General features: G+C 33.4%; 1 protein-coding gene across 5 annotated transcripts; it reads right to left on the bottom strand.

The window, feature by feature from the left end:
• Window positions 1-41: 41 nt before the first annotated feature.
• On the bottom strand, window positions 42-27,680 carry Hmgcr (HMG coenzyme A reductase). Of its 5 annotated transcripts, none has more exons than XM_088048361.1 (13): window positions 27,541-27,680; window positions 27,411-27,494; window positions 11,421-11,602; window positions 8,069-8,183; window positions 7,174-7,261; window positions 6,937-7,127; window positions 6,781-6,887; window positions 6,565-6,707; window positions 6,240-6,350; window positions 5,586-6,186; window positions 5,293-5,534; window positions 786-1,070; window positions 42-737 (listed from the first exon to the last, which is right to left on the bottom strand). In XM_088048361.1, exons 3-13 carry the CDS (start codon window positions 11,586-11,588, stop codon window positions 149-151), a joined length of 2,640 nt encoding a protein of 879 aa, XP_087904487.1. In that variant the 5' UTR covers window positions 11,589-11,602; window positions 27,411-27,494; window positions 27,541-27,680; the 3' UTR covers window positions 42-148. The 5 variants fall into 5 exon arrangements, with proteins under 5 accessions (XP_087904487.1, XP_087904490.1, XP_087904488.1 ...); XM_088048364.1 differs by lacking the exons at window positions 27,411-27,494; window positions 27,541-27,680 and adding an exon at window positions 18,390-18,503 and having other exon boundaries at window positions 5,586-5,926; window positions 5,975-6,186; XM_088048362.1 differs by lacking the exon at window positions 27,411-27,494.

The raw sequence follows: 27,680 nt of genomic DNA, 5'->3' as shown, positions 1-27,680 counted from the left end.
TGATGCCAAATCAAACAATCACACATCAAATAAATACGCTCTGACAACCTGAGACTTTTATTCTGACATGTGGCAACATGAACGCTTTTACACAACATTAAATAACTAAATAAGTACAAAAAATATATACTCTTATTACTACATCACTTTAATATTTATCCTTACACGGGGGGGTGAGGTACCTCTGACTAAGTTCTTCAGGTATTGTAGTAGAGGACCTATTGTGTCTAAGATGACTTTTGACTAAATGGCCAGCTGTGAGTGCCGCCATGAGAGATAGTTCTCCAGCTAGAACTGTCCCACAGACCACTCTAGCAAGCTGACTTGCATTCTCCCCTGGGCAGTCTGGATTTGGTCCCTTTACCCCTAACATTTCTAAACACGAAGATTGGGCTGGAAGAACAGTTCCTCCACCAACAGTTCCTATTTCTATAGACGGCATCGTGCACGATATATACAAATCTTCCCCGTCTTCACCCCAACCCTCCATCAAAGTCATACAATTACTACTACCAATATTCTGCGCCGGGTCTTGTCCTGTTGCTATGAAAATCGCCGTCACAATGTTAGCAGCATGGGCGTTGAAACCACCTATACTACCAGCGACAGCAGAACCGATCATATTTTTAGAGTTATTCACATCAACGAGAGCCGGGGTGCTTGTTTTTAATACTTTTGTCACGATTTCTTTTGGAAGAATAGCCTCACACACTACGGATTTCCCTCGACCTTCGATCCTAGAAAAACCACAATAATTTGCAATAGAAAAGTTAAGAGAAGAGTACCAATTAACAGCCGCTGGTTTTTTGTCTGTACAGAAATTACCACTGAGACTTAGGATTTCCATATCTGGAAATTGCTTTTGCACATACTTCAAAGACATTTCTGTTCCTTTTGATAACATGTTCATTCCCATGGCGTCTCCAGTTTGTGCTTCGAAACGGACGAATAAGTGACGACCAGCGATTTTTATAAGAAGTTTGGACAGTCTCGCGAAACGACTACTGGCGTCGAAGTGTTGCTTCATGGCTTCGAAGTTCTGCGCGCATTTCATCCAACACATAGCTTCACTATAACACAAAAAGGATTTGTTATTTAAAGATAATTGAAGATTTTATTAAAAAAAATCAATTGTTATGTAATTCAGATTTTAAACACGAATGAAGGAGGCATAATGATTCCTACATATTCTCATTGTCGGCTTAACAACGACATTAATAAAACTAATGAAAAAATTGACAATGCGTTCTTCTGGAAGCGGAAATTACGTGTCTTAGTCTTAGGAGTCCTATTGTGACGCCGGCGTCCTTTGACTATTTATTTTCTTCTATTTCATAATTATCGGCACCTTTAATTAATTCCCAATTTAGTGTTAATAATTATAATCATATCCTATTAGTAATTTATTAGATTAGATTTTTACAAAAACCAAAGAGAGACACGTGTGCAGTAATTGTACACAGAAAAAATTAACGGCTATTGAAATAAAAACAAAAACTTTACACACTTTATAATATATTTACTCGCCATTTAATAATACCATTTATACTTTTTATAATAAATGCAAAGTTTTTTATAGCAATAAACTCTAAACAAGCTACGCACAATATTTTTATGCATTTATTTAGAAAAATGAGTCAAGAATAATAAAATTCCACTCGGCGTCGTATTCATTATTTGTGAATAATTCCAAATCACGTCTTAATTAGACTCAAACTCGTTTGAAAGGTGATCCTATGAAAGAAAGCGGATATTTTTAGGTAGTCTGCATTCTGTTATTGAGCACTTGATCAATCATATCCTCGGATCAAATTCATCTAAGTTCAATGCATACATAATTAATAAATCTTGAAAAATATACATCACGTAAAATATCACATGACAGCCCTTCACAGCTTCGCTTTTAATTAATTTATAAACTGACAGATGATGAGCTCAAGATTACGCAAAAATATGAACTTAGCACAGTCAGGTACAGTTGTAATCCAATTTGTAGATGTGAATTTATAGTGACGACGTTGATGATAAATAAACTTATATAAGAGACTTATGCTGTAAGCCTCCAGTTGCAGTTGCACTGATTAGCAGAGAGGAATAGATTGAATATTAAACACGTAAACATGGAAATATTCATTAGTGAAAGAGGTAATATGAAAATTTGCAAATTATAAATAACATTATTGGTTGTAACACTATTACTACTAGTAAGGCCCCTTTAGCACACTTTGTTTTTTTTTAATCATTTTGCCCTGTTTTTAAAGGTCTATTTAAAATCTGATATTTTAAGGACTCTGTCCTGTTTTATAAGGTAGAAAGCATGCTATACAAACTCATATAAATGGATCTGTTCAGCACAACAATTCAAATTTAATGATTCTAGAAATCAACCCATTGAAAAAAAAAATCGAGTGAAGTCCTCATGAGCGAAGCAAATAATTTAATTTTTTTTTTTGTCATTTATTACAATAAGAAATCATTAATTACCGTTTAAGTGAATTTTTTCTAGATATTTCTCTCTGGGAAAAATAATTGAAATTACTGACAAATTCCGCTTCACGAAAATTTATTTTTTTTTATTTATAATATATTATATAATATAAATAATTTATAATATATTATATAATATAATAAATTATATAATATAATAATATATTTCTTTTTTATAGCTTTATGTAAATGCAATAACTGTCTATAAAATTTATAAATCAACTTATACAGAGTGTCTCAAAATTAGCAAATTCTTCAAGAAATTGTTTTAGATTATTATTATCCACAATTATCTACACCATAAATAACAATTTTTACTCTGCATTTGAAGAAAATGCAGTTCAAAGAGTGTTCATTCAGATCGATGTATCTTTGTGGGAAAGTCCCGAATCTTTTTTTTTTCATATTTTAACTACTGAAGTGAGTCTCTACAACGCTATGAATTCGGAGTTCGCGAATTTTGAGACACTCTGTATTCTTCAATTCTTTCTGATATTTTTAATCTCTTGGAAGAGCTAACGAAGATAATTCCGATGCACTAAATAATAATTTACTAATAGATAATCCGATTTCAACTTTATAAAAATATATGTAACTTTTTCTGTATACATACAAGCATTTTTTAAATACTCAACTGTCTTCCTGATTAATCTTTGGATTTATGACAAGAGAGTTATTCTAGAAAATTTTGATACAATGCCGTTTGGATAATAATTAGATAAAAAAATAAAATAATGAGGAAGTACCTAATTCGTATGCTAGGTGAAACAGCTAAGTCTATGCAGGTTAATATCCCTTTTATTAGTCGTATTAAAAAATATTTCGGTTCTGTAAATATGAAAGACAACATAATCATAAATTTGAAAAATAAAGATGTTCCCTACAATATGGTTTTGTAGATAAAATTGAATAATAGGAACATTTTGATTTTATGAAATATCAGTCCAAGGGTCTTAAAAAATTCTACATAGGTAGCTGCAACTGACAATACAGTCTTGTAGCGTATTTCGCCACTATCAGCACATGCGCAATGTCTGCGTTTTCCATCGTTCTCGATCTGTGAAGAGAACGATGGCACCTGTTTTTATATTTTTGCCTCTATTTTTGCTGTTTTTTTATGCTGATAATGGCCTTACCGGAGAAATCATTCTCCACAGTAAATCGCACATTTCTGTAAGTAGGTGTATTGAAACAAAGCAGTGCATCGAATTAATACAGTAGACCCTCAACATTCGCCGATTCGAAATTTGCTAATTTAACATTCACGACCCCCCTGAAACGATATATGTATAAAATCCTGGAACGGAAATGCTTCTAAGAACTAACAAAGAATCCAAACTTTACTTCTTCGACACTATAAAAATTAAATAAAACATTACAATTATTTTCATTAAAATCTTATTACTACGGTCATGTCATACGGTTATGTGTTTTCGGAACAATTCGATAAATTGTTAGCCAAAGTGCGCTTTTTTTTTCTGATGATATTATTTTGTACTGTTTTTTTTCAGCTCGTACTCTGGTCACTGGGAGTAATCGTGAATTTATAATTAATATGCTTATGTATTTTTTTTACTATATAACATTAAATTGTAATTAATACTTGTGTAATTTTTTTTATATACCATTAAAAACTGAATTTGGACATACAGTACAACCTTGATTATCCGTGCTTCTTGGGACCGGAGCCTGCACACATAATCGTGTTGTTAAATAAAGATACGTTTTAAGGCAAGAGAATTATTAAAAACATTTTTTTAATTCAAAATATAAAAAAATGTAACAAAATTTGTCAACATCTTAGTAAAACAATTTTTAATATTGAAAGAAATTGAAACAATAAACTCTTATCAGACATATTACATAAAAGTAACTATTTTGTAGTACAAAAATCTAGTACTTTTATTTAATTCTTTTTTGGGCCAAAAATTTTTTAGTTTCCATAATTATGAAGGTTTTAATTGCAAAAGAATTTATTTCAAACATTTTTGTTAATGTTTGCAAACACTACTATTCAAAGACAAAGACCTTTAAAAACAGGGCAAATGATTAAAAAAAAACAAAGTATGCTGAAGGGGAGTTACTAGTAGTAATAACACTAGTTTGCAAGGTTTTATATCCCACTATAAAAAGAGTTGAATCTAGAAGAGTTTTTTAAGGCGAATTCAAAACTGAAAACAGAAAAAAATTATAACGTCTGGTTTTCTGCTTACACAGGATGTCTCTTAATTGACTACAAGTTCATATCTCCGTTCATTTTTGGTGAAAAATTTTGAATTCTGGTACGATCATAGAAGGCCATATGGTGCATCTTTTAAGACCACTACGCTTACTGTAAGTTGCAAATTCAGCCTACTCCGATTTTTTGAATAGAGGGATTTTTCAATATTTTGCTTCGCGTCAAAGTTGGTTATAATCAAATGTGAAGTTTTTACTAACTACTTTTATCGCATCTTGCCCACAAATGAATGCTTTCCTACGCATAAACAAAAAAATCCTGTGAAAAATCCAGACGTGATAAAATTATGCTCAATGGATTTTTGAGATCACAGTGGAATAACCAGAAAATTAAAAAAAAAATTTAAATTTGTAAACTAGTGTAATCGATCGAGCAACGGAAATAAACAGAGTTAATATTTCATTTTTTAAGTGTGGTAATTATTTAAAGTTGGCAATAAATTGGTTTTAGTTAGTCGTAGTTTATTATGCCTGTATTTTCGAAGTCGTGTTAAAATAAACAGCTCTCGATAAAATAGTGTTATTTCAGTAATAATTTGTAAAGTTAAGATAGAGAAATATTCAAACCTGGCTTTGGTGATGGAGGGAAATCGTACAACTGGTCCTCTGGTCATTCCGTCCCCGACAACCCTGCTAGTGATTCCGCATCCCATGAGTGCGCGACAGCCTCTGTTGGTGCTGGCGACTAAGCACCCTTCGGTGGTAGCCATAGGCACATAAATATGTCGTCCATCTAAATTTAAAGGTCCGGCGAAACCGACAGGAACAGGCATATAGCCGATAACATTTTCACAACACGCTCCCATTACCTAATAGATATATAGTACAATAATGTGTGAATTAAAATGCAGAGAACATACTTTGCCGTAATCGTAGTTCCTATATGGTAGATCGGTGAGAGCATCGGCAAGTTTCCCTTCGATCGCCAAAATTTTCCTTCTAATTCCCACTCCTCGTTCGGGATCATCGACAGCCTTCTCGATCTGATAGGGTGGGATGTGTTTGTTTTGAACCAGCAAAATAACTTCATCATCGCTCAAAGCTGAACCGCCCAAATTCGAATCGTTGTATATTTTCAAACATTCTTCGATGCTTCTGCACGGTCTCACGGATGTGTCCTTGTTTTCTGTTAACGATTTTTCAGAGGCTGACTCGAAACGTGCAATATCTGTCTGAACTTCTTTGTCTTCAAATGCTGTGTCTACAACATTCAGTGAGAAGGGTACTTTGACGTGCGGGTATGGCGTACCTTCGTTGCTGTCGTTACTTAAAAAGAATTGTGTTTTTATTAAGGGCATTTTAAATGGCTTCTGCTTTATTTTCGGTTCCGTTTGTTGTGTGCTGATATGCGCTCGTAGTTGCTCCGCTAAATCCTCTTTGTTTTCGAAAAAGACAAACTTTACCACTAACGCCAAAAGGAGGATCAAAATAACTATGTGGTCTGCGCTAACAGTAACCCATCTGGAAGGTGCGTGTTAAAGCTCTCGGAATTTGTAGGCCTAACCGTTACTTACTTCATAATATATTCATGTAAGGTTGTGTCCTCTGTACGATTTAGAGTCATATGTTGCTCGACGACTAGAGGTCTAATATTCTCCACGTCATCCTCTTTAAAAGGCCACCGACTGAAATTGTAACCACAGTGAATGAGAAACTTGTTAAGACCACCGCTTCATTCAAACTGACTGCGAAAAATATTTCTACTACTTATTGTTGTTTAAAATTCTTTTAACAATAAGATAAAAATAACCCAAAAAAAGGTTAAACATCCTGCTAAATATTCAAATGCTTTTAAAAAAGAACCACATTCATTCATATTCCTCCTAAATTTGCATTTACCTGCGAGCATGCACAAGCATCAGCCCTGCCGACATTATAAGTTTAACCCTTTGTAACACAGGGTTGGACTTATGGTCTTCCTCCTTCAAAGCTCGAGCGATCAACGATTGCTTCTTACCATAAATATTCGTTGTACGCGACAACTGAAAGCATGCAAGTTGAGTAGGGTCAAGAATACGCACGCGCATCTGACTTAAGTAAAAGTAGATTAATTACCTCTAATATTAATGATAAGCAGGCCGGATAAAATGTCATGAAAACAATATAATTAACTAAAACTGAAAGGCATGCGAAATACGAAAGCATTTCAAGGCGATGAACACCTGAAACAAGACCTTCATTACCTACGATCATTTCCCATTTCATTCTTACCGGACAACGTCCCAACACCAATGACTAGAGTTTCCACAATCGTATCTAAAGTAATTGTAGGTCCCAACACAGCCATCCCTCGAGCGATGTTGCTTTTAACTTCTTCCTGATTAGAAGCGCTTAAAGCAGACTGAGCTAACATTGCCGCTTTCGATAAATCGATTAGTAGAAGAAAGAAAAACAGTGCATCTCTGCAAAATATTTTTTAAAATTAACTTACCACTCCCCTTTACTTACTTCAAATCTGACACATCGATCCGCAACAGATTCAATACCGTTGAAGTAAAAACAAAACTCGAAAAAACTGTGAATAATCCTGCAATACCTAAAAACAAATTTATTTAAAACACCACAAGAACCGCTGAGGATAATGTCAATCATGTTTTTCACTAAGCTTTGTGCTTCCATTGAAAAATTTATTACAGATAAACGTATCGATAATATGTTATACCTGTCAATTTAATGTGTAAATGCAATTAAAAGTTTTTTAAATGACAAGCAGCAAAATCCCCTAATGGGATTAAACAATTCAATAATGAGATTAATGCTTTCATAAAATTTCCTGAATTATCAGTATTTTTTATAACGTAACAAATACATCGTTTTTGCATTGGCAATCTTATCGGACCCCGACATGTGACGATTTATTAAACTGATGCTCACTTTCAATTATCTACTTTGAAAAAAAACTTTTATTTACTTAATTACACAGTAAAAATTAACATAAAGTGAGTTGTACAATTATCGATTAAATAATTAAATCGTTTTTCTATGAGTATTAAAAAATAGTGTGAACTCAGCAATCCACCACGTCGACTTTATGTTGTCTCAAAACCAAAAATTTTACACTATAAATCAGAATCGTATTTCTACTCATTCTTCATCGTAACGTTTTGACGGTCACATTTATTCAAATTTTCGTGTTTTTTTTCAACAGAGGGAGACGAACAATACTTTCTCCGTGTCTCTCAACATTCTTCAACCTTGAATCATTTTCACTTCACTTTCGCCGGTATTTATTCTAATGTCATGCTTTAATAAACAGAAGGTGATACCGTTTTGCCGTTGCAATATTAAAGAGGTTGGTTGAAATAATTTGAATAATTGTAACTCGTTTCGTAATGTAACATACCTAAAATATATTTCGATCCTAATTTTTCCAAATTACAAAATTGGTAATAACAGTAGAGAACTGCCAAACAGCGAATTAGTGTCATCACAATCACGTCGGCAGCATTATATTCAGCCTACAAAAGACAAAATGAACCTACAAACTGTATTGTTACAATAAACTGATAAAATAAATGTGAATGCAGCGAGATTACCACGGAACTTCTATCAGTTATTATTTTTATTATAAACTGTCAGTTGAGGGTTTGCACAAAGGCTCTGGCTAAAACAAGCATTCAAATTTTATCATTATATTTGTACAGGGTCAAATTAATTTTAGAATCGTGTAAACGCGAATACAGCGTTCAACTAATCCCAATATGTTTGTGCTCACAGGATATTCATTAACTAAAATAACTAAAAACTAAAAGCTGAGGGATTTACACAAATAAATCAGAGGAAGCTCCAACAAAAACAAGCTCTCTGGACGTTCAATTGCTACTTTCTTCAGAAGAAACTAAAGTGCTCTTATCTGAAAGATCTTCACCAAGAAAAACCAACGTGGGGTCAGTCAACTGAAGAAGAAAAGAGCTTTTGTTTAATTGTGCTTTCTACAAGTGTTTGAGAATAAAAAAAACGAAAAATTTCGCACTCTTGAAGCAGCTGCAATTAAGTAGGTTTATCGAAAATGAAAATTCTGAATGCAAATCAAGATTTAATTGCTTGATGACAATAAATAGTTAATTTGATGAATAAAACTGCAGAAAGTTCTTTTTTCTGCGACAATCTTTTGTGTGTTCACTTTCGCGCTGCGCCTTCTTATATATATTTGCTTTGATTGACAGGGAACAGTAGTTACGAATTCAACTGCGCTACAACGTTGAAGTAATAGCATTTACGATCCAGAACAGCGCCATTAAGTAGATTTACATTAATTAATTTCACTCCACTATTATTATTTTATAGAGTCATAAATCACAATTGAATCAAGCTTACATCAAAAATGAAAAATGTTTGTTTTCATCAAACGCAAAATATGATAAACATCTCCTATTGAAGCAAGACATGCATTAAATCTTTTGAATAGAACGATTAGTAGCGTTTACTTAAACAACAACGTCGTTAGTTTTAAGTGTAGAAACTGATTATCCCAATCTAGATTGTGTAGCGCTGTGCGATAAAGCAATATTTTTGTTGATTTAAGTGTGTCAACATAATCCGACTAAATCAACAAATAAACAATATTTAATCTGTTGATAAACTAACAGTAGCACTTACCTCCCAAAATCTGTGTTTCTAAAACAAAAATTATGCCAAGTTCGGTCTTTTTAGCGTCTCGAATTTGATACACCCGTGCGAAAACACGCAATACGCTTCTAATTAAATCACACATAGTAAATATCGCAATCTTCAGTCTTCAGTTGATTAAAACAATCTCAGTTGAATTTGTTTGAAATTTAATGTTATTGTAACTCAAAAAAGATATAATAGAGAGTTACTTCATCAATGTTATAAAAATGTTAATTCGAGCTTTCCCTTTCGACTAGTTATGCAGATGTCGATGTTATAAAATATTTAGCACAGTACTCTCCACCGGAGATAGTAACGTAAAATGTTGAGACGTAAATAGAAGTTGATCGTCGTTTGTTGACATTGGCAGTGAAAGTAAGTTTACAACATAAAAGAAAATAATTCTAGAAAAAGACGTGATCAATTCGACGGGTTTAACTTTACACACCCACAGAACTTGATCTCTTGGCTAAAAAACTAACACATCTTTTAAACTAATCCTATACAACCAGTTAAATAACTTAAATCCTTAGAAAGGGAGTGACGGAGTTTACGACAACGTTAAGGATAATAAGTGTCGTTGGGGATGATCGGTACCCGAATTAGCTGTCAATCCATCAGTAGGTTTATTAAATTTTATTCAAGGAAATTATTCTCGGGGCTCGATGGGAATTTTTCAAAACATCACTGACACTCCATTTAACATACGAGGATATTTAAGTTCAAACCGCAATATTACAATAAATTTTGAGAATGTTATAGAAATAGTTGCCGGCATTCCGTAGTAAAACAATGTAAATTAATTTGTAATACTTTCAAGTGTCAGATTAACAATATTCATTTGCAGAAGAGGAACATGCATGCACAAGTCGTGTAAAACCATTACATAATATAACCTTGCCAGCAACATAACCCACAAATAAGAAGATTGGAAAAAGCATCGTTGACATAATTATAGTATTTCATACGAAATGATTAAGTTTTCTAGTAACAAGGTCATATTGCAAAAACTATTTCGAAAGCACAACTTGTTTAATATTTTGATTTTGGTAACTAGACCAGACCTACTGACAATGAACGTTCAGCTTTCAAGGATTTCATCTCGCGAATTCTCTTCGCAAATTTTGAAAGAATTTAACCGTCCGCCGCGACTTTCTGGATTTCAATAATTAAATTTTTCTGTATGTTGATGTATTTAAGTTTTCCATTAAACTTTCCAGGAGGCGGAAAAACCCGTGACAGCACAAAAAACTTTTAGTTTCATATAAAATTGAAATTCAAGAAAAAACTTTTCAACAAAGTCATGGATCAATTTATTATAATTGCCCAACAAATAACACCTGTCGCAAATTGGATCAATAATCGTGATAAATGGCAGCGTTTCAAAACTAAAGACTTATTAATTCTGAAACATGTTACGAGCGACGAGAGTCTTGTAAAATTTTATTTTTCGTTGTGTTTTCAACGGTAATTGACATTTTACCGACAAACTACGGACGAAGAGTGGACGCCGCACTGCAGCAGATCTTTGGAAAGGTTGGTTCTGTTATAACTTATAACGTAACGCACAATAAAATCCCAAGCTTTTCCAACGACAATAATACAAATTGATTATTAAAATGGAGAGACAAGGTAATACCATTCAGTCTCCTATAATCCAATTAATGCAGGGACACTATTTTTGTAGTTGAGTAGCTGTGATTTTAGGTCACTTGCCGTTGAAATAATAAATAAAATCACAAATTAACGCAGTCGTAAAATACCTTTTGATCCGCAAATGAAAGTGTGCAGATTTTAAGAGTTCAAAGAATTGTTTAAAGAAATAACGAAGAGTTAAGTATTGTAATAAACTCTCATTAAAATGCGAAGTTAATTAGAGATGTGGCAACAAGACATGATAAATTGTACACGTTTATAAATAAATTTGTCCATGAATAAAATAAAATTGTACCCTGTCTATTAGAATGCTTATTTTGAGCAGGTCTTTTGCAAGAAGCCATCAAGCATATGGTAATTTTTGGAGCATCTGTTTGATTTTTATGGTTATGAGGTGTGTGTAAAAATATCGAATGTTTCGGGGTTACCTCATGTAGGCACTCTGCACAGTGTCGAAGGGGTGGTTTGGGGGGTGGTGCCGGATGTTGCTGATCCACCGTCAACATGCACGCTGCAAGGGTAAGTGTGGCGACAATAACTTCCCAGGGATGCGTCGCACAGAACTCCCCATGTGCGCGAAATAAGCGTGTCGTCATCGTTTAACAGTCTCCTGAAAAAGCAAAATTTTAAAATAATAAAAATATAGAAGAAGAAGCAAAAAGCTTTTAAGTTTGCTTATAAATCCCAGCGGAACGCAAATTCCATCTAAAATGCTCGCGAGCGATTACTTTATCTCACGATCGAGCATCAAAACTGCCACCGGAAACAAATATGGAATCACGAATTCCGCTTTTCGTATTGAATTTTTATTGTTTTTGGATGCATTCCACTGTATTGAACTGAAAGTTGGTGGAGACATTCCATGAGATTAAAAATAATATGCGAGTTTTAAATAAGCATAAAAAGAAGGCAGCAGACACAACATGAAGTAAAAATTAAAGTGTGAGACGAATCCGAGCGCTGTTAAGCTGAAGAAGGACCTTGACAGACACATTCAAATGTTGCAAGATTTGTGCAACACGAAATTGACAGTGAAAAAAGTCTGAATTGTGATGTAGGTAATGAGCACAAATTATGAAACAAACGAGGTAAATGTCAAATTGCCGAAATCTAGTCAAAGGTTTGACATTGAGACGGTTTCTCTATCGATTAAACCATTTGTAGCAGCAACACGGTTTTTTAAAATGAAATTAATCTGGTAATTTGATTGATAACGGAGGGTTGAATTGTTGTTGAATTGACTCGGTAATTAATGAACGTCAATAGATTACAACAACAAAATATGTTCATAAATTAATTGATCTTTAGAGAAGTAGATTCCATTAGCTGATGTCAAAATCAATAGCTACAAATTGGCGCAGAGCCTTCTATACAGTCAACTCCATACGTGACACAATTTTACCTAAAAATACGCGACGAAGAGAATTATGTTTTTTTAATGAAGCCGCGACTCTTCATCATCAGATAAATCGAATGTCACTCTCACGACTGTATAAAATTCAAACTTCGGATCAGAAGAATCTCACCAAAATCACTAATTACCATACCGCTTTGTGCAACTCAACCAAGAAGAACAAATTACTGACAGCTCCACAAATGAAACCAAGTGCGCGAAATTACTCACGAATGACATGCCACTAACGTTTCAATAGTTTTCAGCTCCAAAATCCACAATTGGTGAAACTGCTCCCGGCACAACCCGCTCATGCATCTTATCAACTTATCACTCTTTATAATAACAAAATAACTGTTGATGGTCACACTTTCATGTCGCGACATTGGAATCTTCTCATGCATAACCAATATATAATAACTTATAATAATCTTAGTTTCATTATCAAAATCAATGGCTGAAAGATTCGCGTCATGCTGCAAGAATTCGGTCAACAACCTGCGACAAAAATCGACGATTCTTAGCTTTGCTGTTGTGCAACCCGCATTTTATATAAATAAAATAACGTTACGATCCCAACTTTGAAGAAAAATTGCACAGCTCACCCCTGTTAACAAAAGTTTATTTTTAAATTGAGATACTGATAACTTTGTATTGAAATTTTTACTCTCCGAAGCGAGTCTGTGAAATAACCAGAAAATCAATAAAAAATTTACTGTCATTTAGTCATTTCTCATTTCAAGAAAAGCCAAGTATTTATTTACTGTAGGATCGTAAAATTGTAATGACTCTCAACTTGGTATTGAAAGGATTTGAGAATTATCTAAATTTGGTGAAATCTAATGCCATGTTTGGCGATGGGACAAAGTTACTGAACTTGAACTGTCGTAGAGAAAAGAAAGTCGGTAGATAATTCCTCAGATAACGAACGTTTGAGAGCCCGGTCAGTTTTGAAGTGGTTTGAATGTGGCCACTATGGTGGTGATTTTTACCATTACAGATTTCGAAATGAAATCCCAACGTATCTGGGCTTCGACCTTGAAGACAAACGAAAATGCATGCATAATGCAATAGCGTAATTCTGACGAAAATGGTAGATGCCAACATTCACCTTAAGAAATTTCGCAACAAAATCGAAAACAACGAAAGCAGGTATTTTAATAGCGATATTAAATCAATAAATGTGTTGGCAATGTCAATGTCATTATAGAAATCGTGCTTTTTGCTCCTCGAAATGTAATCTAGGAAAAAGGCTTTCTGTGAAATTTCATTGACGCACGTTGGCGATCCTTTCAAGAATTTTAAGGATCTCTCGTCGGACGTCGAACAAGGTTTCGCTTTTGTAATATTTGTCGAATGAATTACGTCTAATAACACTCGAAAAGCTGAAAACAAACGTCTCAGTTGCATAATTTTTCAATGTCTTTGTTATTATGTTGACAAAGTGAGCATCCTGCGGAGTCCTGATGTGTGCACGACCCAAACTTATAGCGCAATAGTGGAATATCAGTCAAGGTTGCCTACTTTCTCTCAGCGGCCAGTGCCCCGACTAACATTTTTAATCACGAATTAAACTGATATGATAATAAAGCATCAGCTATATATCAAATCTCGAATATTTCGTCTAACCGCCGATTAAGCGAAATGGAAAACGTGTTAAAAGTGAAGCGCGACCATTAACTGAAAGTGAAAAATCCACAACGGATCGCAGCGTAAATAAAAATAACTTTCGAATGCCGATGATTAAGAACAATAACACTAAAAAATATCACCGAGCGCTGAAACACTGTTCCGTTGAAAGGGAAATTGAAAACTTTCTTCAGTTTTCCATCGCCGAAAATTAAAAACGGCAAAGGTCACTACTTTCTGCTTCTCTACACCGTTAAATTATTTGTTACATTACAGGATTATATAAAGACTACATTTTTACAATTAACACGAGCTTTATGTAACTTCTACTTGTTACAGTGTAATTTATGTAAAGCCACATCGTATAATTTGCCCACTAGAGACCAACTTTTCGAATCTTGTATATCTTTTCCGGGATTACAAAGATTACAATTTATGAATTATTTTAACATTGGAACACAAACTTCCTTTGTTTGTCTTGTGCAAACACCTGTAGGTATGATAATGACATTCAAGTACAAATTTCGAGAGGATACTAATTTTTGAAACATAAAGGACACTTCCTAATTTACCAAGACACAAAGGTAAAGTTTATTTTGCCCACCTACATCATCTACTGGTTGAGGTCAATCATTTATCGTGACACAGCAAATTTACATAAATTAGACCATTTTTTGGAAATAATCACACTTTCAAACGAAATCAAATATTTATTAGACCTATTGGCCCCTGATTTACAATTTAACAACGAAATTTTGCAAACATTCTGAAAGTAGCTGTTGAAACTCGCAATTTTGAAATTTGAAACCGCAAGTAATATAGCCACAATTGTAGAACCTAGAAAAATGTGCACAAATTTGCAATAAACAGCTTCAGAAGCGGTTTCAGTTCAATTAGTCGCGTTTGGGTTCTTAAAACAACATATTTGTATATGTGGTACGTACGATAAGACGAAAATCGGGCACAGTGGGCTCGTCCATTACCACAAGATTACTGATAAGATTACTGAGACCTCGACCTTGCCCAAAAACAAACTGTCGCAGCAGAAGATTCCTCCAAAGACTACAAGAAGATATTTTCTGTAAAAACTTTGACAAGAAACTTACGCAAGAAAGAACTGTTGCCAAGCGAACCTACAAGGTAAACCAAGAAGAATGACAAAAATTTTGCAAGAGATAATCGCTGGAATCATGAACTTCGAAAAATCTTATCGAAGTGGGAGTAACAGGAAAATATGAATATTAATATGCATTTTCAGCCACAATTATCTCTCTGTCATTATTACATTTATGAGCGGTTAACCTCACCTTATCTCGCTGCGTTTTTTACGCGTGTGCAAGGAAACGCAAATGATAGGTAAAACTACAAACTTGATTACTTCAGGAAATTGATAGAACATCGGTCGTGCAAATTTCAATACCATCAGCGTTTCTTGGAAAAAGTGAATGTCCATGACAGGTAATGTCAGTTATGATTTGTTAATACTAAATCAAAATGCAGATTTTGTCGGCAGTCTTCTGAAGATTTTTTTTCAATAACGTCCACCTTGAAGTAACCACAATGTGTGTTCATTATTTCAGAAGTTTTCCAATGTTTTAGTGATCAGTTTCGTTGATTAAGCGTCTGAGGGATTATTTAGCCACGAAATTAATCGACGCGCCCACTTGGTCCATTCAAGAGTAGAAATTACACAATTATTGGAAATAACGTGAAAATGGATTGGTGATAGCTAATAAATAACAATATTGCATTTTGGGGTCAAAGACCAATTTAATAACGCAACTCGTTCGTAACAGTACGGCAAGGTTATATTAAAATTTATCGTTTCTACACCAGAAAGTTGTAAACGTTTAATTACATAGAGGAATTTGAACAATTTTTAAACTTAACGCGAACTCAGCTTCCACTTAATTAGTCTGCATAAATGTCTGGAGGAAATCTTAATATAACTTGCGAAAAATTCGCAAGAATCTTTAGTCTTAAGTCAGGTCAAGACCTAAACGCATGCGTAAATCGATGTTCCGAATAAACAGTTCTACTGTACAATAAATTCAAAGTTTACATTCCGATGCAGCAGCGACAAATAGGATGTAACTGTAATAATGGCTTACGTTTGCCGGAATTTCGATGCATTGCGAAAGTGTTTCACTTAATTTCATGTTGAACGATGAATCAATTTCTGAACAGTTCCTGGAACGCAAACGACGAGGAAAAAATAGAACAGTTCCCACTGGAACCTATTTTTGTGTAGAAAAACAGATTCATGGAAACTATGATGAAAAATAAATTCTCCTTCAGGAACATCAACAAATAAACACACTCAGATAAACAAATAGAGACTGATTTTTTTCAAAAACTACGAACTTGAGTAATGGACTTAATGGATACATAATCCTAGTGGAAAAGCCCTAATGGCAAGCAAACAATTTAAATTCAATTAATGGCCTGTTCTAAGTTGATAATATACAAGCAAATGGGCTTTGCATTTTTTCTTGGACGATACGCACGTGCTCTTCTTGAATGCACAAGAACACGATTTATACACATAAAAATGCAACTTACACGGTCAACATCGTAATGTTTGTTTATTTCTGTCAAATGAGTTTGTTTACAATTAACACTAAATTAGAACCTTGCATACTGAAATTGATTTAAAAAACTTAACAAGACTGCTGCAATCTTCCAAATAGTGTCTCAATAAATAATTAAATTTTTATCAACTTTTCAGAATTTAGAGCGTTGTCACGAACTGAAAATATTTTACTGATATTAATTAATAAACGTCGTCCATTCCAAATACGCCGCCGCTAATTACAAATTAAAAATGTGATTCAAAAGTATTAAAAAATCCAGTAAAGCCCGCAAAAATGCAACCGATCAATTAAATATTCTATTTAATAGAGATAAGAATCATGAAAAATGTTTTTAATTTAAGGAATCGGTCTTCTCCGAAAGTTATAAATTATAAATTTAAAATTGAAATCTGGAAAAATCTCACCACCAATGTAAATCTTGGCAAATTGTGTTAAAAAAACAAATGCTTGAATTTCACACTTAGCATACATAAATAAAGAAATTATAAATTTTGGGCTGGACGTGATCTATTCTTACATCGGGAAAAGTAAATATTTTTGAAATGTTACATAACAAGTCGCGAAAATTTAATCCCACCTACAGTTTGTTTATTTATAATGTTTATCACACTTAAACTGGCGATCAAAGGCCCTTGTAAGGCTACACCGCTTCCTGCAATCCGATCTAAAAGCTTCAAATTTAATGAACACGATCAAACCGGCTGAAACGTAAAAACCAAACTAAACCAAAGTACATGAACTAATTAAGTTTTTTTGTTGATAATCATGTAATTAATTGTTAAATACACACTAATAAGTAGGTTTATTAATTATAAAAAACGAAAACGAGCGCTCTGGAAACAATTTCAATTTTACACAAGTCGAACCGGCAGAGTGTAAAATGATCAAAAGTGAAAATGGCTCTTTACATGCGATTAAAGTTCAAATTAGTTGCAGCGACCTAGAAAAATTATTACTAACAATAACAAATTTAATAATTGAATTGTGAAAGCAAAGAGAAGGTCCACACTTTTTGAAAATTTCTGGAAAATGCATTTTGTCACGGTGTGATTCGCACGATCTATAAAATGAGTACTTAGAATCCATTGGGAATTCCCTAAAAATCATAATAAATTTCTCTTACGGGATGATGTCACATTTGCTTAGCTATAAATTTTCCGGCGACACAAATCGAACGGATTTGCTAAGAAGACCCATTGTTCTGTTGTATTATCTTTTATGAAGTCGAACTGAAAGGGTTACTGCGTTAAAACGGTGGCCAAAACTCGACGTCAAAGCTGAGGTTGTTAAGAAATAATAAAGTAAATCCAATTAACTTCCGTCATTTTTATCGCCGCTTGAACGGGATGCAAAATTCTTATCGGAAAAATTCGTCCCAATTTTCATTACAAGTTACGTTTGATCTTCCACTCCTTTGTTTTACAGATTTCAATTTTATCTCGGATTGGCAAGTAGTTTTAAATTGATTTTCGTTTTTAGGGGTGAAAAATTGTTAACGACCCGGGTTCAGTTTTCGTTAACAAAGTTCGGATCGAAAAATTTATGCGGTTTGCTTTTAGAATGAATTGTAGATATGCATAGACACGTGCAGTTGAGATGAGCTCCCATTTCACGTCTCCACACTATTAAATAAAAAAAATACGCGAAATTGCGGGTCAACAAACTCGCTTTTACCAAATTATCAATCGGAGAAAAAAAAGTAGGGAAATTTCTTATTAAAAATTCCATTAAATGGAAATTAAAATGCACCGGCAACAATAAAAATTTACGAAGAAACTTACGAATTTACGAAGCACTTATTTCCAAGAGAGCACGAGTTTTCACCGATGGTGAGAGTGACGGCACTAGCACATCCGAGAAGTTGAGGACTGACTGATATCCAAGTTCTCTCTTTCACAAAGCATGGCTTTGGTAAAGGACCTCGTTTAGTTGTTCGGCTTTATTCGGAAATGCAAGTTTCAGGATGAACACAGTCCTTCAGGACACGTGTATCGCATGTATCAAAATTAAAATGAAATTAATGTTCGCTCCTATCCACGGATGTAATTGTCGCGTCTTCGGATCAACACTGTACAATATTCGCGGTCCAACAAAGATGACAGAGCTTTGTCATCACAAAAAAGTAAGATAATACTAGCGGTATATTAAATGTTACTTCTGCAGCAAATCGTGGGGGAGATAAAAAACCGCTAAAACCATCAAAATTATATCAAACCATCTCACAAAAATTAAGAAAAACACATCTCTCAAAAATCGTCGTGTTAGCCAATCATTTACATTAAAATTAAAGAAAAATCATTATAAGATACGCAAATAATATAATAATTTATTTAAAATCGGCCAATATTTATTAATAGTACGATCATCTCCGGAACTCCGGCGGATAGAAAGATGCGGTTTTCTCGTACCCGAATTCGAAAATTCAATTTTTTCAAAAAAATTATGTACGTAAATCTAATTCGGTCGATATCTCGCTTATTTGCGAAGCAAACTTAAGTTATTGGTACTCATTTTACGCAGAATTTCACGGCGAATTCAAAACATATGCTATTCTTTATCGTCTACGTCTAGAAATAACAGAATTAGAAGCGAATTCAATTTCAGATAGTAAATTTTTAGTTCCGAAATGTTTCTAACGCTCCAAAACTAAGACAGATACAAATATGCGGTCTTGGACATAATTTTTCTAGCGCCTTTGTTATTTAAAATCCGCTCTCAAATATCCAAAATTTAATGGTCGATAGTTTTGAAAAGAAATCCGACTTAAACTATGAAAATTTTGATTATTTTTTTTTGCCGCCACTCGTTAGTTTTTTAACCTACCCACGTAATAAGACGGCTTTAGACATCGATTTTCTCGCATTTTTTTGCTAAGAATCCGGTCTTACATATTCAAAATTCAATTTTACTTCTAAATTATAAATATAGTTGTATCATTCGAAAAAAGACAATTTGCACCAATAATACAACAATTTGTTTGCTATTCCAACAAGATTCAAACGTGAAACGTGGCGAAGCTGTTTCGCCATCGTTAACGGGCTTAATGCAACTTGTGTTTTTTTCATGAGACTTTTATTTGGTACAAATTTATAATTTATGTACCCCTCGGTATAAGACTTTAACGGGATTAAACCAAATTATCGATAATATCGACGAAATTCATAGATAATCTCGTTTTTAGAAAATAAAACATTTAAGTTTGGTTCATCCAATCAAAAACAGGTCATTCCGCATTAACAAACTTTCTTAATTCAAGAACATTTATGAAAAGTGAGTGAGACTTCCCTAATTTAAAGCAAACGTACGTACGTAAAAATTAATTGCGCATATTTAATGAGCTGCTCGTTTAATTAGCTTGTATTAATTACAGCTAAAAATTGTTGAGAAATTTCTTTCTAGTTCAAAGTCAAGTTCATGCTAAAATAGCATTAACCTAAAACAAGCTAATGCAACACACGTATGTTACTAATGACAATGACGCAGTATTACAAAAAAATAATGACCAATTAGAAAAACTAAGGTTTGTTAAAACAATTAAAATTTAATTACCATCAAAGGTGCGATTAATCGTATTTTACTGTAATGAGAACGATTCGTTTGAATTGAAATGAAAATACGGGCGATTTATATTGGAATCGATGCTCCTTTAAATAAATTCGAGGGTGTTCTGGTTGTATTCCTGTGCCTATCCTCTCGAACAATGAGGATAATTTATGAAATACGCTCCTTTTTACTGGTTTTAGCATGATTGTATGAAATTAAATAGGCAGCATTAAAATCATTTTTAGGATTTTCAATGAAGTTTCCACGCATGTTTTGAAGACGTTTTTCTTTGGTTTAATGTGTCTGTCGTTATTTTCAGCCATGACGTCAAACACTTTTTCAGTTGATGCAAATTTCAAATTCTGACCATTCTCAACAAACATTTTCCACCAATGGTTAACAAAGAGCCAATTGACCGTGTATGTTTAACATCTTAGTATTGAGCTTTTTTTAGAAAATTCTCAAGGACATTTAATTTCCGCACTTCACAAAAGTTGACGGAATTAGCAACAACCACACAATACCACAAAGTTACATCATAAATATTAAATTTAGTATTGTGGTGTTAACAGTGAACGGAAATCTTCTTCGTTAAGTTTGATCAATGATCACTCTGAACAGTCAATTTGGTTTAGAGAGGAGAATGAGAACGTGATAGTTAACTGTTGCAAAATGCAATTTGCAGAGTAATGTTTCATACATAATAATTGTCAAAACGAGGCCAAAATTTGCAAGCAAAAAGAACAAATCGAGACAACACGAAATATCCGCTTTTCACATTAAAAGATTTTCCAAAGCATTCGGAATTAGTTCGAGATTTTTATTTTAATGAACAATATGTAGCCACAACACCACTTCGTCGACCCAATTTAAAAGCTGTAAAACTGGTATAAAAAAGAGAATAAGAATAAAAATAAACCATAGATAAAATCGAAAGGTGAAGTCGTAATTTACTTATTTTTGTTCTTGTTTACTTAGATATTTCGAACAATAATGTAACATGTATTTGTACCTGTTTTTTGAGTTCAAAGATCTGGCAAAATTAAGTGGAATCTATTCACGACCTGCTTATTTTTATCGTTGGAAACTAAGCGAGTCAAGCAACGAAGCCTTATAAGTTTCCTTTATAGTCAGGTAAAAGTGATATGAGGGAACAAACATAAAATATAATGTTCTATAGCAAGAAACCTTTAAAATTCCACGAATAGTTTTGAATTTGAAAATTACCGACACGTTGAATTCTTCATTGTCTCAACATTTGTTTATTTTAAGCGAAGAGTAAATTTAATGGTTGGGAATTATTTCATAGCAGCGTCCACAACTGTTGGAAAGATTTGGCATAAATCTTGTCAATAAATTCCCCTTTTACGATGTTATTATTTACTATATAAGTTTTAAGTACCGTCGAGAGCTTTCAAGTGTTTGAACTTAATTTTACTAGATGTCTATGAGCAAGTTTAAAAATAAACTAGGAGCTTCTGTTTTATGTGAATGGTCGCTGCTAATAATAAATATAATTATGCTGAATTAAAGAGAATTAAACCATGTTGAAACAATTGATTCGAAAGTGACGAAAACCATATCTCTACAGAATACTGATTCGTGAACGTATTTGGTTTGAAACGTCAAACCTGTAATGAACAGGATATTACCATTAGTTTTAGGAACTTGAGATAATTTTGGAGTAAATAAATATTTAGACTCGGCAAGTAGATTGTAAAGGTTTCAAAGAGAACTCGCAAACCTTGCAACACAATAATTAAACTCATCGTGACTACAGAACTAGTCAAAATTTCATCATAATTACGAAATGTCGCTAATTATTTTATTGTAACCTTTACCGTTGCTGGACTATTTATTACAAAATTTGTCAAGGTGAACAGAAAAAACACAAAAAGTGCAATGATTTTGAATATTGAACTGTCATTAGACCGATCCCTTGACATATAAAGACCCACAATCACTACAATAACTCCTAAGCGCGCTAATTACAGTGTCACAATGACTCTTAAATAATAACAGTTATTAGCGGCGAAGTGCCCCAAAATCTCGCTCTAACTAAACCAAAAAGTGACGAAAACGTGACTGCAAACTTGCCTGGTAATGGATATTTTTTCAAATAGCTAACACGTCGCTTGTTGAGGTGCAATTCCCGAAAACGGCTGTGCTTCGTCAGTTGTATGATAAGAAGATATACTGAGAACTTCCGGCTTGTGATCCAATATGGCTAAAATCATTAACACCCTCCTGCTGTGTTGACTTGGAAATAACGGGTGTTTTGTCAGGCCTTTTCAAAAGTGTAACAGTAGATTTTGTGAGTAATTTGTTTCGCAGCTTGGAATTGGAATACTAAGAAGTAAAACGGACTTTACATACCTCTTGGTGTAAAAACTCCCAGAAGACGTTCTGTTCTGGAGAAAACTAGAAAACTAAGTGCGCCTGGTCGGCGTGAAATAAGTCAACATAAATTTCCATAATGCAACAATAAAAATAATAAAGTATTATCGGGTATTTAGCAAGGTTTTTTGGTCAATTATTTTAAAACTTGAAGGGTTCTGGAGAAAATTAGAAAACTAAGTTCACTAGGTCGGCGTGAAATTCATCAACATAAATTTTCATAATACAACAATAATAATTATAATAATAACAAAGTGTCGACGGGTATTTAGCAAGGTTTTTTGGTCAATAATTTTAAAATTCAAAGGGTAATTACTAGGAAGTACGAAGCTCATTTTTAAATACGTATGTAAAAATAAACAATATTAATACACTATATAAATATTTCTAAAAATTAAATGATGCAAACAAACAACATAAATAATTAAGGTATTCAATTATTGTTATCATGAAGCGATATTTATTCGTTGATCGAAACCAAACCCCAAAGGTTAAAATTTGAAGATAAGAAAAGGGCATGGATTGATGTCTAGGGTTGCGACCTCTCATAATTTCATTCTTAATAGCGAATCGTCGTTTTGGTGAAGTATTTTAATGGAGTGAATAAATACTAAAAGCATCCTCTGGAGGTATTTTAACCCTGTTTGCAAGCTTTCAGCCTTCAGCGTAATGTATAAAGTTAATTGAGTACACTTGAACTATTTCACAACAAAATCAGCGAAACAGTAAGAAAAGAAAAAACCGAAATATAAATGATTGAAAAATATATCTCTGCGGAAGTCAGTCTATCGGATAATTTTGATATCTCGACTCACCCCTAACTGAAGTTATATAAATTATGTCATGGAGGGTCGGTTCTGCTTTATTTCCGTCGGAAACAAGTGGCGATAATGTTAAATGCTACTGATTCAACTTATTATCTTAAAATATGTGTGTAGATAACATAATTATGTAGATTCTGGATTTTCGTTGAAACGTCTTTAAAGAAGAGCCTTAATGAGGATTTCATTCGGACTAATTTACATTCTTTGTAAATTGTAATTAAAGAACCCTAATTTTCTGCGCCCACGGACTTTATTAATAAAATCGGCTTTATTTGCGTAAATGTTTATTTTTGCATACACTTAACCGTGTTTTTATTCATCACTCACCGGTAGAAAAGTGTCATAGCTCTGACTAATTATTCTATGAATGAAATTATTCGGAGGAATTACGTTATTAAAATAATTTAAAATTCTCGTCTCGTGCTTTGCGGCTAAGATTAAAAATGGAATGACGAAGCTTTCAAGACGAGTTTTCAAATTGTTGGCTTTGTGGACATCTGGTAACAGTTATATTAAGACATTTTTCTTGTCAGAACAAATTCTTCCTGCGGAAATAGAAAATCGATTTTGTATCAATGTCACTTAAACATAAAATATTATTTTATCATGGGAAAATTATATTTCGCGACTCGCCACTACACGAAATTTTATCAATAATTAATAATGAAACGGAAACTGCTTCTGGGCTCCCACAAAAACTCGACCCACTTTAATTATTATTCCAACATGTTGGGTAAAAAGTGTTAAAAATCACATTCATTTTCTCGCGCCGACGTCTAATAAATCTTACTTTTAATAACACTTGTATCCAGATAAAAAATTCATAGACACATGAAATCATTTTTCTCTATTCATTCAACAAACGTTGAATTACTACGAATAATGATTTATTCATATAGTGTAAGCCTTGAATGGCTATGCGTTTATTCAATAAAATATTAAACTAACAACAGATAATAATAGACAAATAAGTAATGACTTCCACACATTGATATCATCACTTCAGAAGTTACTGAATCGAAAAGTGCACGAAGTGTAACGGTGTCCCACAAAGCTCAACTTTTGTCCCTTTCCTCCTTTGTAAATAAATATAAAAAACCATTGTACTTATAATTGTAATTTCCGCGTATTGTGATTAAATAAAATGCAATCCTAGAAATTTGGGACACCGGAATTACTCATCGGAACCCAAAACTATCAACACTAAAATATTACTCCACATTGCTTACATTCACGGTAATATTCCTATTACATTGCATATGCTCTTTTTGTTGTTACGTTGCCGAACCAGGAATTGTAATGTTTTTATGTAATGAAGTTACCTACATTCGCTGTAGGAACACATAATAAATTAGACGAAAATCTAATTAGGTATTCTAAAGTCTAGAGTTTGCTCCATTTATTAAATGTTAATGTAATTGTTCATTATTTTATTTATAGCAAATGACGACAGTGAAAAAAACGCGAAAAGAGCAAAAAAAGGTGTATAATTACTAATTAGAAACCGAACAAGAACTTTCGGTGAGGTCAAAATGTAAATATTTGCGCTAGGAGTCAAATCCTCAACTTTCTTTCAGTCTTTAATGGCGTTGATGGTGGTCAAAATATTTGAAGAAACTCTCATTACATTGCGTAACAAAATTTTACACAAGTTATATTTATCCGATTTTTTTTTGTAAATATAGTTGCAATTTTATTTTATTGCCAATTTTTATTTATTATTTTTTGCCTTTTTTCTTTTTATTATCAAATGAGAAACTTCAAACCAAAATCACAGTTAGTGAAATAATCGCAAAGTTCTCCAGATACTGGGAATAATTTAATGTTTTACTTGTTTAATTGCTTCGATAAAGCCAATGATGGCATGTCAAAAAGTACTTTAGGCTCTAACAATAAATATGTCAAAAATTACCTTTTTTCTGTTGTTACACAGTATTATCTGTACAACTTGGTAATTAAACAGTGAAGACTGTAATTAGTACTACGTATTTCCTACGAAAAAACAATTTTGCGCGTCGAGTCTATGTTCCAAAAAACGAAAATTGTTTTGAGCGATTGTAAGCAATTCCGGTCTTTATTAGAGACAATCTACAAATTAATGCGGTCAGTGAAACAAACATTCATATATTGGGAAATAAAGACTAAATCAAGAATTATTGAAAGGCAAACGAATTTTTGAACCAACATATGGACATGCTCAATTTCCCTTGGTAATCGTCATCAGTTTCGTGATTAGAAGATGCAGCTCAGATAAAATGAATGAGTAATAGTGTCACAGGTCAGGATGCAAAAAACCCAGCGTAATTCCTCTCACGAAATGCTTCGAAATCTTATGTTAGAAAATATCTAAATGGGTGTGATATTCTTGACATTGAACTTGTAACAATGCAGCTATCATTTTTTGATCAATAACCTGTCATTCAATTCAATCAAAATGACAAGTCGCTATCCGTAATGACACCCTTAAAAATAAAATATTAGCATAAAACAAGAGAACTCTGTTCGTTCGAATTTGTGTCAGTACGTCCAAGATCTTCTCGATAAATTCATTTAGATTCTGGTTTCCGGGTTTTATGTTTATAACCAGTTACGCATAAGGTATTTAATAACCACGTTATTTAACAATTTTAGATGGAGATATAACGCGACATATAAACGTAAGATACGGTATTAGAAATGTCGAGCCGCCAAATCTAGGGAGCAAGATATAACAATTACATAAAACTATGCGGAATCGGGGATTTCATAATAGGCCCATCCTTAAATTCGTGCTCATTATATAAAACGCACGTGTCACTTGTTAGGAAACTGAATCCGATATTTTCCGGAATGAAAATTACTCCGAGACGTCTCGATTAAAAATTTCAGATCGATTTTTATATTCTTCGCTTGTACGACACGAGTCGTGGGCTCTTACGATTTCACTTTTAATTTCATTTTCTACATGTAAAAGCAATTCTTCGGTTAGCGACAATTAGAATCGATTACTTGTTCTTTTCGGCGCCAATTCCGTTTTTTCTCCTATTCGAAAAGGACACTAAATCGCTTTAAAACCTTTAATCCGGCTACAGCTATTTTCTGAAGATAAATCTTTTAAGTAGGTCATGAAAGTGATATAACGTAATTAAAAGAAATCTTTCCTCTTACGTTTTTGGTTCAAGTTTATAATTATCATGACACGTAATGCACTAACAGATCCAAAAATTCCACACTCTTTATGACACACATTCACTCTGATCAAAACACGGAAAACAATTCATTAATTTGTTTATATTCTTATACTTGATGACTATCTGGACAAAACGATCGTGCAACTGGAGAAATTTCATGGTTACTTTCTTCAGAATGCTCCGGTAAATTTTAGCCTGCAGCACAAACTCGAAAATTCCTAGAAGTTCACTGGATTTTCAAAACAAATATTTTTTTTAGTTGAATGAAATTCCTTTCACTACATGACATCACCAGAAAAGACGAAAAAGTGAGTAATTCGCGCCTGGAAAGTGCGCAAACTGTTTTTACAAGATTCCGGGGTAAATAGATACAAACAATGCGTCATCTTTGCACTGGAAATGTCCCCGGAAGCTAGGAAAAAAGCTTATGTTTGACTCCTTCATTTGAATACAATGGAAAATATTTTGGAAACTGAAAGTTAATCGGTGAAATTGCCCACGTAATCGTTATACTTCATACAACAAAGTGTCTCATTCGGCAGACAGGATTCGCCACCGGCTTCCTTTTTAGGTCTAGGTATGTAGACTGCAATTAATATTACATAAGTTCACGTCTTTTGGGTCACTATATCCACAAAATTATGTAATCTCCATAAAGAAAGTGAGACAAAATTCATATTTCGCAATGTATTCGATTTTTCAGATCTGTACCCGGTGAATTTGAAAGCAGGAAGCCTACTTTCTTTGCACATGGAGGTTTATTTTATTTTTTTCCACTTAACATTTAACCGGTACATTATGGATATTTAAAAACCCTCCTACGAATTCAAGAGAAAATAAACGAAAACTTCTAGGAACATAACCTCACATGTCAGACTTAAGTGACGTCAAGAGCACGTGGAGGCCATTTTTAAGTCACCGACTTAAGTCAATGGGTTGACAATATGACTCACTAAAATAATTGCATAAGTTTTGTAAACAAACCAGAAGTAACTTACCAGGTAGGTTTTATTCGTCCTTTAAAAATAAAAGTCAAAAAAATTAAAAGATAACACACTTTACATGTTGAGTGATAATCAGAAAAATCACAATTTTCACAGAGAACTAATATTAAATTAATTGTGGAAAATAAGTCAGT

The sequence above is a fragment of the Gnatocerus cornutus genome, chromosome 10 (genome assembly GCF_029298725.1).
Source record: "Gnatocerus cornutus isolate USDA-ARS CGAHR chromosome 10, icGnaCorn1.1, whole genome shotgun sequence".
Lineage (NCBI taxonomy): Eukaryota > Metazoa > Arthropoda > Insecta > Coleoptera > Tenebrionidae > Gnatocerus > Gnatocerus cornutus.
The sequence above is the reverse complement of the archived record's forward strand: the minus strand, read 5'-3'. Positions and strand labels throughout refer to the sequence as shown.